Source organism: Cydia splendana, chromosome 17, assembly GCF_910591565.1.
Source record: "Cydia splendana chromosome 17, ilCydSple1.2, whole genome shotgun sequence".
NCBI lineage: Eukaryota > Metazoa > Arthropoda > Insecta > Lepidoptera > Tortricidae > Cydia > Cydia splendana.
Genome location: NC_085976.1, coordinates 9513491 through 9523546, shown reverse-complemented (window position 1 = coordinate 9523546; position 10056 = coordinate 9513491). Strand labels below are relative to the sequence as shown.

The 10056-nt window shown below is 40.1% G+C and overlaps 1 protein-coding gene across 1 annotated transcript; it reads left to right on the top strand.

Moving 5' to 3' along the window:
• Positions 1–1077: 1077 nt before the first annotated feature.
• On the top strand, positions 1078–9143 carry LOC134798793 (probable cytochrome P450 6a17). The gene is made up of 9 exons (XM_063771175.1): positions 1078–1478; positions 2674–2872; positions 5147–5392; positions 5479–5597; positions 6204–6308; positions 6817–7026; positions 7232–7371; positions 7849–7951; positions 8919–9143. The coding sequence occupies exons 1-9, from the start codon at positions 1187–1189 to the stop codon at positions 9098–9100; spliced, it is 1596 nt and encodes a 531-aa protein (XP_063627245.1). The 5' UTR covers positions 1078–1186; the 3' UTR covers positions 9101–9143.
• The last annotated feature ends 913 nt before the right edge of the window (positions 9144–10056 follow it).

Below are 10056 nucleotides of genomic sequence, written 5' to 3'. Positions count from 1 at the left end.
ACGCTGTCTATCAATGGTGTGCAGTGCAAACAGTTTGTGCAATTCGGGTTAAGATGACCGGACCTTGTGGCGCAAGAAAAGACCCTCCGCAGAGACGGACTGGAAATATTTTGAATGTACGTATGTGCTTTTATTGAGATAGGACCTCTGCGGATTAGGTGGTATTGGCGACAAATGAATTTGGCATAGAGGGTAGCAGATATTTTAGTGTAGAGGGTGGCAAATATTTTAGTATAGAGGATGGCAGATATTTTAGTGTAGAGGGTGGCAGATATTTTAGTGTAGGGGTGGCAGTTATTTTAGTGTAGATGGTGGCAGATATTTTAGTGTAGTGTGTCAGATATTTTAGTGTAGAGGGTGATAGATATTGTAGTATAGAGGGTGGCAAATATTTAAGTATAGAGGGTGGCAGATATTTTAGTGTAGATGGTGGCAGATATTTTTGTATAGAGGGCAGCTGATATTTTTGTATATAGGTCGGCAGATACTTTAGCGTAGAGGGTGGTGATACATTCGGCGCGTTGTTTTATCCGTTACTTTCAATGCTGTATCTACCCACAACACAGATCTTATTGGACTTACTGTGGGACTAGGTCGACTTGTGTAAATTGTCCCATAATATTTGCTCACCAAGTAATTGCGATTACTTAGAGACCCAGATCGTTCAGTGTTTCGTTGTTTACTAAAGCATAGAATAGAGGCCGCGAGATATGCCGGTAACATTAGATCCTATTGCGTCTCTGTTGGACTTTCTCTGTTACAGCATCGCATTGCGCTAGCATTTGTTAACTCATTCGGCTTTTGAGCACAAACTCGTCGACAGCCGCCATGACATCATTCCAAATTCGAGTTTGACCGTTGAATTTGCGAAAATCGCGGTCATTTTTTGCGGGGCGATCAGCGGCTTGAAGTCGCTCGAAATTCAAAAGTGTTTTCTTCTTTTTAATAGTCAAGTTTAGAGACAATTGTTTTTTTTTTTTATTAGAGTTCACGGTCAGTGCACTTTTAGCCGCATTGCAGTGTGTACAGTGCATTCTTGATGATTTTAACATAATGGAATCACGAATTACGGAACAATTAAAACAGTAGCAAACAATTTTTTGTTCATTTGTGGATCGCTTAATAAGCTACGAATACAAAATGGAAAAAGATTATTTCCAGCTAATGAAATAGAAAAAAAGTCAAAATGTTTGGTTTTAAACGTTCATCTGTGCAGTTATTAGTGATTTTGTCCTGGTGTTTGCAAGAGTGGACGTTTAATAATGTGGTATTATGGTACATATTCGCGTGTGGGGTGTGGCTGTCTGGATTATTGTGTTTGTTGACATATGACCATGACTATTGGTCGGACAGAGGGGTGTTTTCACCCCCGGCTTGGCCTCTCGTCGGCCATATATTATCTGTGGTCCTATTTAGGGAGCAGGGAGGAATCTGCTTCCTTAAGATCTATAATAAATATAGACATCTCAGGTTTTTGGGTAAGTTTATTTGTTTATTTGTTGGTTCCTATTACCACTTTCCGTAGACTCATTGGTGTTTAAGGCTGCAAAGTATATAAGAAAACTTAAACAATGTAAGAGTGTTGTTAGCTACTTAACCGGTAACCATCGTAAGAATTAGAATTGTTAAAATACGAGCGCCAAATACGAGTTCAGTTCAGTAATGTTCTTAACACTTTCACGATTTTTATAAATAAATTAGGTATAAATTGTACAACTTAATCGCGTATTTAAGTTTTAAGATTTAATACCTCCGACGTTTCGAGGACGGCGTTGTCCCCGTGGTCTCGGAGAAGACTGGCTAAAGTTTTGACATCAACATCATCTTCTAGCCGCGCGAGTTTTTCGAACTACCCGCATTTGGTCATTGTAATGTTAGTCCTTATTATTAGGTCTAGAATGTAGAGTCTTAGAGAGGCGGTAACTTAAATTTAGGTTTTCATTTTTGGCGGTAGGCGCTCAGGTCCTATTTTTGGGAACAATACAAGGTATCATCTTTATCTCCACTTGATATCATCGTTTACCGCACCGATGTTTATCCTCATACCCTGGAACATAAATGGTCACGTATTGTGCCGATAGTGCGGTTACAGAGAATCTTACTCGTGCGAACGAGCTAACTGCGGAAGTTTTTTTTTATTCGTTAAGCTCTATTGCAATTGATTGTATAATTAGACGGTAGGTAATACAAATTGGTAGGTAATATACCAATTATAATTTAGGTATCGTAGTTTCCCGGCGGACTATAGTAGGTATAAGTAGAGTCTGGGTGGGGTTCTTCAAAAAGGCAGTATTAGGCACTGTTAGTTGTTGAGTTTTAAGATCAGTTATAGGATACAGTTTTAAGATCGACAAGGCGCTTGAGATACCCCTGGGTTTATATAAATACCTATCCATAATAAACATTAAAAAGTCCTGTTTAGCGAACTAAACATGCAGGTTAATCACGTTTAATTAATTCATTATGCTTTAAAATTACCTCCGACGCTTTTGCCGACGTTTCGAAGACCATATAGTATAAGATATAAGTCTTGACTCTTGATGTTTGCAATTTTTGAACTCCGACCCTTGTTAAGGTCAGGCCAGGTCAAGACCTGAGCTAACGATTTGATTAACCGTTAATTAATACGTTATATAGATACTGAAAGCGTCATTGTTCATTTCATAATTCCAGGCACCCACCAATTTTTCCAACGAACCCTGGTTATCCTGGACCCAGCCCTCATCAGACGGGTGTGCGTGACCGACTTCTCGCACTTCGTAGATCGTGGCTTCTTCTTCAATGAGGAAGTGGATCCCCTAGCGGGGTCTGTGCTGTTTCTACGAGGACAGGAATGGCGCCGGCTGAGGGCCAAGATATCCCCTATATTCTCGTGAGTACAGCTGTCTGCCATCACCACCCACATAATAAGAGGCCTTCTTCTTCTTCTAACTTTCCCTCAATCATAGATTAACCTTCATAGTGTTTTGTGCCTAAATATACAACTGACTGTAGGTTAAAGGTTTCAGTGACTTCTATAGGTACTATCGGCTGCCAAACCGATAAAGAATTAAGTACTGGTTAATTGTCAAAAAGTATAAATAACGGCTTCGATAAAAAATGGATTATGTACGTTATACCTATTTACCTAGCCTGCATTTTTTTTAAACCTATAAGGTAAATGTACGCTCCACCGAACGCTTAAGACCAGAAAGCACGTTTCTTTTTTTAATTAGCTCTGGTATTTTCATACGCATATGTTCACTACTATAATAGAAACACAGGTAAATTTGTCCTCATTTAAACATACCTATAAATTACTGAAATGATTGCACGTATATTAAAAACATTTTTAAAGTAATTTTTTCCGGTTTCCTTGATTGTACCATTTACCGAACTAAGAAACGTGATTTGCACATTATACCGAATAGGGAGGCCGCATTACCGAACTAGGAAATAATTGTATGAAAATATGGTGTTGAGTGGTGCTCAAACTTTAGTAGTTCAGTATTAAATCCCTACTATACTTTGTTTTTTAGCATTAGAAAGACGGTAAGCGATCTTGACGTGTCTTTTTTTATTGAAAAATAAGTCGTACCAAATAGGTAGGTATGCAACAATTATAAAACATGTACGTATATGTATAAAAAAAATTTGGCTGTTTCATACATTTTAATTGGTCCATTTTCTATGGAAGGGTAAATTTTTTTTCGCGATTTCGGGGTTGGTCCCATAGTAAAAGTTGCTCGGTATAATCCCAAAACCTCGCTGACAATGGGAATGCAGTTATTTTTTAGGCACCCTGTATGGGAACCCCGGAATATCATAACAAAAGTTAAAAGTTTATAAAGTCACAATCGCCCACTCCACGAGAGGGTCCAAAAAAAATTTTGGACATCAAGTTTTGGACCATCCTGTATAAAATATTATTGCTGTATTATTTTTATTATCTTATTGAGTTTTTTTGTCCACAATCGGAGAATATTATCAGGCGTCCAGTAAGTATGTCTAAAGTTTGAGAAGCGCTGGCATTGAAATCATAGTCACAAAAAATAAACATATAAATATCGACCTAGCCGTTATCGTAATAAGGATGATATTCTAATGAACGTTGAATAGAAACATGGCCAACGCAACATGAGTTCGGTAGCAGATACCATGGGTACCATTCACCGAACGGCCGTTCGGTGAACGAACCATGGAAAATATGTGGAACTTATTTCGCGAACAGATTTTGAAAATAGTATTTAAATCGTAATCAATATGGTATAGCTACAAATCTATCATTAAATTTAATACTTGAATCCATTACAAAACCGTACCCGTATAAAGTTCTTGCTAATACTGACGTAAGATATCTAAAATTATTGTTTGATAACAGTCTTGCCAAAAACCTTATTTTGATGCCAAAAAGTCGTAAAACATGAACATTTCAAACGCAATTTTATAATAATCTATATAGGTTATTGTTGTTCGGCAATTGCTCATAAAATTACAAATACATTAATTTATTTGTGAAATTAGGTAGTTAATCTAAATAGTTCGTAATCAACCACCAGAAAAATAATTTCAAAAACATACGCTTTCCCTGATTCCGGACGCTGTTCGATAATACCTTCTAGTCAAAATGTCGGTGTACTCATCACCGAACTCACATTAAACTTAATTTCTGATAATATGACTGCACTAAATTAATTAAATTTACTAAAATACACAAACTAATTAAGTAATCACACTGTAAAACCATACTTTGGAACACAGAAATAAAATTAAAAGGTTTTATGACCTTAAGAAATATACGCAACTTCTTACTGATTTCTTTAAGGTTGCCCATACAAAGTGACAATCGGCAGCGATGATCCGTTTCGATCAGTTGCCACGTCCCAACTGCGGCACAAATTGGCCGACTCTGGGGCATAATGGAAGGGATAGGTATTTAGCTCGTGGAAAAAAAATACGCAACTAAATATCAGCTGTAGGTAATCGACTTATAGCCTAAAATAGAAGAAATTCGGTGATACGGACGGATTTTGAGCGTTCGGTGGAGCGTACATTTACCTTAGTAGTATAAGTTACGTCAACGGTCGCAAAATAGACAAACCGATAGGAATCACATTAAATGGAGCCCGCATCACCTGATTCACCTGCTGTTTGTTTATCTTTTCAGGCCAAACAAACTAAAAGGCATGTTCCCAATAATAGAGAACACAGCTCAAGAGTTCATCAAGCGCGTCACAACGCTGCACTTTAACTCCGTGATAGACTCGGAGCGTCTCCTGGGCGGCTATACGGCGGACGCCATAGTGCCCTGCGCGTTCGGCGTCAAGAGTCATGTCATGGACGATCCGAAGGACCCGTTTGCTGTGGCGCTACACGCCTTTTATGAGATGACGCCGTTCAATCTGTTTGAGAAGTTAGTATATTTTGATTTCTCCTTTATTGATTCATAAATAGATTATACTCATCATCTCATATTAAACCGCCTCACCTTGTTTACAGGACAATGAGGCAGTTCTGGCCCGCGTTCTGCATGTTCTTCAGATTGAAGATTATCCCACAGAAGACGCACGACTTCTTCTACAACATAGTCACCAGCGTGTTGAGGGACCGAGAGAATGGTATGTACCACTAGCAAGATTAATTGAGTCGCTTAACTTCAAACTCGGGTAAATCCATCTGTCAGATTATGCGATTATGCATGGTACAACAAAAGGCAATAGGGAGGGTCGAATGGATTTACCCGAGTTTGAAGTTAATTATAGCGGAAATACATCAGCATTTGTATCCGCTAAACTTCCGCTTGTTAAGCATTGCCAAATTTCAATTTTTTTTTAATTAATTGCTAACCGGTTCTGTGGATTCAGATCTAGTGAATGTCCTGCTTGCGTACGGATGTTCGCTTTTTAATTAAATATGACGATTCTCCCGTAAAAATCGGTCTGAGGTAATAATACTTTATATATATATGTAGATAACGAAGTGTCGAATGCCTCGGCCCGGACCAGGACCGTTCTCGTGTGAGTTATCCTTTAGATTGCGCGCATTATGCCAGCCTTGCACTTGCAGCATAAATTGGTCTAATTAGGCACGCAATTTGCAGCAAACATGTATGCGCATTCACTGCGAATTCTCCGGATGTGGACATGCAGAAATACACCAGACAGAGAGTAATATTCCTTTATAATATAAAATATGGGTAATGTAAGTATGAATATAATTTTCAGGCGTGCCGGATAAGCGGGGTGACTTCATAGACATGATGATGGCTCTTCGAAACGATGACAAAAACAACAACAGGGCGGATAAGGACGAAGATCACGTAGAAATCAGTAAGTGCCGCAATGTAAATTTTACTTCGAAATTCTTCAGCACTATCCGTCTCTGTATATACATTTTGAAACTCATCTAAAATTATAACGTGTTAATTAAGTACAGTCGAGTGCATAAATATGTATACATTTCTTCACCTTAACCCATTGCAATAAGGTGAAAAAATGTATAAATACTTACTATTTATGCACGCCACATATCGACTGTACACACTCCACTAAAAGTCGAATTAATTTGTCCAGATTAAACTGATATGTAAATATGAAATAATGTAAAGATGCATTACATTTCAACTCTAGACATTTTGATAAAAAAAAATTCATCTAGTTGCAATTTTATTATGTAAACGAGCTAATCTACGAGAAGTGCGTTAGGGCTGCATCTAGCTGTTTGTTTTAAATCACTAAGGTGCTTTTACCATACAAAGATTATAATAATTAGACCTTATTTACAATTGAGTGAAGTGAAACCAAACCATCAGCATTGCTCTATAATCTTCTTTCACAGCGGACATGGTCATATCAGCCAACGCCTTCATAATATTCCTCGGCGGGTTCGAAACCACTTCTGCGACCCTCGCCTTTCTGCTCCTGGAGCTGGCTGCCCATCCAGACGTCCAGGACAAGCTGAGACAGGAGATACTGCACGTGGTGGGAGAGGGGGAGATGACGTATGATATGCTGCAGGAACTGACGTATATGGATATGGTTATACAAGGTGAGGCTGGCGATTGAAGCCTTAACTAGTATAATTTTTTTATTAATGAAAAACTGGAGAAAGTCACCGCTACGGGTAGACTCGAACTAGGTATCGGACTGGTAGTCCTAAACATCGCAAGCTCGAGTCCTGACCGAAGTGGTGAATTTTTTCATGTTTCCTGTAATAATAAATTTAGAAGCCTGTATTTTCATGTTTGTTTCAGAGACGCTGAGACTGTACCCGCCCTTCCCTAACATCCAGCGGATATGTACCAGAGACTACGTCATCCCAGAAACTGGGCACATCATCGAGAAGGGCACAGTGGTGCTGTTTCCTACTCTTGCCATACAGAGAGATGAACAGGTAAGTTTCAGAGACGCTGAGACTGTACCCGCCCTTTCCTAACATCCAGCGGATGTGTACCAGAGACTACCTCATCCTAGAAACTGGGAACATTATCGAGAAGGGCACAGTGGTGCTGTTTCCTACTCTTGTTATACAGAGAGATGAACTGGTAAGTTTCAGAGACTCTGAGACTGTACCTGCCCTTTCCTAACATCCAGCGGATGTGTACCAGAGACTACCTCATCCTAGAAACTGGGAACATTATCGAGAAGGGCACAGTGGTGCTGTTTCCTACTCTTGTTATACAGAGAGATGAACTGGTACGTTTCTGAAATGTAATGTTGGGAAAGGGCGGGTACAGCCCTTTCCCAACATCCAGCGGATGTGTACCAGAGACTACCTCATCCCAGAAACGGGACACATCGCCGAGAAGGGCACAGAATGGCTTAGTCCGACTTTATGTGTGTTTACTCTATTTTTTTGGTATTGTTGCAGTTCTTCGACTCAGCCGGCTCATTTAATCCAGAGCGGTGGAGCGGCCCGGCGCCGCCGCCCGGCGTCTACATGCCGTTTGGTGACGGACCTCGCGTCTGCATAGGTCAGTACAAAATGTAATGCCACCATATGTAGGTACTTTGTTTAACACCGCAACAGGCTTTGTAAGGTGCCATCTCGGACCGTAGCCGTTCCAAACGTCCCCATGACACTGGCAGGGTTGCCCCGTTGAATTGCCAAGGAGATCTGTTTGACGAGGAATCGCAACCCCTACCTATCTCTTATATAAATTAAATATTACCTTGTAATGCCCAAGATGCCTGAAGATCTGCGGTATTTGATGAGGAACTGACGAAGTTTAGGAATCGCGCTGTCGCAAATGCATATATTTTGACTCGAATAATACTTAGGGGTCATCCATTAATTACGTCACACGTTTAGGGGGAGGGAGGGGGTCAAGAAAATGTGACATATTGTGACATGGGGGAGGGGGGAGACACAAACTTTGTGACGTCACTTTAACTTCATCAGTAACCGAAATTTTTTTTAAATTATTTTATTCGCTGTTACATTTAAATAACAAGTTTTTAAAACGATAATCGTTTTTATTCTTTTAATTTTCTTTCCTAAGCAGTTTTGGGTTATAAAATTACTAATATTTATATCGTCAAAAATATTTTGATAAAATATTAATAATACTTAGGTACTTACTTAATTCGATTTGGCGATTTCGTAGAAAAAATGTGACGTCACACTAGGGGGGAGAGGGGTTTGCCAAATGTGACCAAATGTGACAAGGGGGGGGAGGGGTCAAAAAACCTAGAAATTCGTGTGACGTAATTAATGGATGACCCCTTAAGACATTAGAGAAAATGCTGAATTATCATTTCTAGGTAAATGAAGTATTAGGTTCTCGTCAAATATAAAGTAAAGACTTAATTTAAGCTTTCGCGGTAGAACCACTTTCATGTACTTCACTTACCTACTATTTTTTGTGAAAGGACCCTTGCGGCATACTTGCAGAATATTTTTTGAATTATCTTCCATATCTGGCTGTCTGCTGTCCACAGGTAAACGATTCGCGATGATCCAGATGAAGTGCTGCATCGCGCGCCTGCTGCGTGTCGTGCGCGTGGCGCCCGCGCCCCGCGCCCCGCCGCGCGCGCGCCCCTTCCGCCCCGACCCGCGCTCGCCGCTCGCGCTGCACCCCGGCGACTCCACGGTCACCATCAGCCGCGTGGCATCATCATAGCGCCGTTGAGCGTGGATCGCGTGTCACTTGTGTGCCGCTGCTCTTCCTCTATACTGCTACCGACGACTCGGAGATTACCATAAGAGCCCATCAACGTGCACACTAGCGCCGCTGCTAAATAATCAAACTAGTTTTTATGTTGCTGGATTCGTAGATCTATGAACTCAAAAGAAAAACGGCCGTTTTAACTTTGGACGCATAGATTGCCGAATCCAGCAACATAAAAACTAGTTTGATTATTTAGCAGTGACGCTAGTGTGCACGTTGATGGGCTCTTAACTTAAACCTTGTGACATGATAGTGTTGTCCCTATGTCTTTTCATCCCGACTTAGTGACTCCATATTAGTCTTCTCATCATGCTGAGTTGAGAAGCTCGAAACCTATATTACACTGAAAATATTTGTGACCTAAACCATTTAGTATTTTAATTTTAACGCAATTGTTTAGTACAGCGGTCGGCAACAGGCGGCCCGCATGTGGCCCGCGAAACTCTCACTTGCGGCCCGCGAGCCCCCTGGCTATTTTGTATGTAATATTGACAAATGACAATGTCTGATAAAGTCATAAATATTAACAAAGTGCGGCCCGCGTCAACTTCGTTAACTACTATGTGGCCCTTGGCTGCTAAAAGGTTGCCAACCGCTGGTTTAGTACATACAAGATACCTAAAGTGCTTACGTTATCATTACTTTTACTTTACTCGTAAAATATTGAACAATGTGATTTATTATGTAATACTTAGCTAATATCTGTTAACCTATTTTACTCGAAGTAGTATCATATATTATATTATATCTAAGTATGTAGTATATAATGAAATAAAGTACAATCTGTCTTTCAACTTCCTTGTTTTAGTTAAAGATTAGCGACCCGCCCTGGCTTCACAAAACATTATGGCTCCTCTACACGATGGGCCAACGCCGGCCACTCCAAGGGACGCATTTATGCGTTAGAG

Coding starts and splice junctions, on each gene's coding strand:
- LOC134798793 (XM_063771175.1), top strand. CDS start 1,187: ATGTTTGGTTTTAAACGTTCATCTGTGCAGTTATTAGTGATTTTGTCC. Junction 7,372..7,848: donor CCATACAGAGAGATGAACAG/GTAAGTTTCAGA, acceptor GTATTGTTGCAG/TTCTTCGACTCAGCCGGCTC. Junction 7,952..8,918: donor CGGACCTCGCGTCTGCATAG/GTCAGTACAAAA, acceptor TGCTGTCCACAG/GTAAACGATTCGCGATGATC.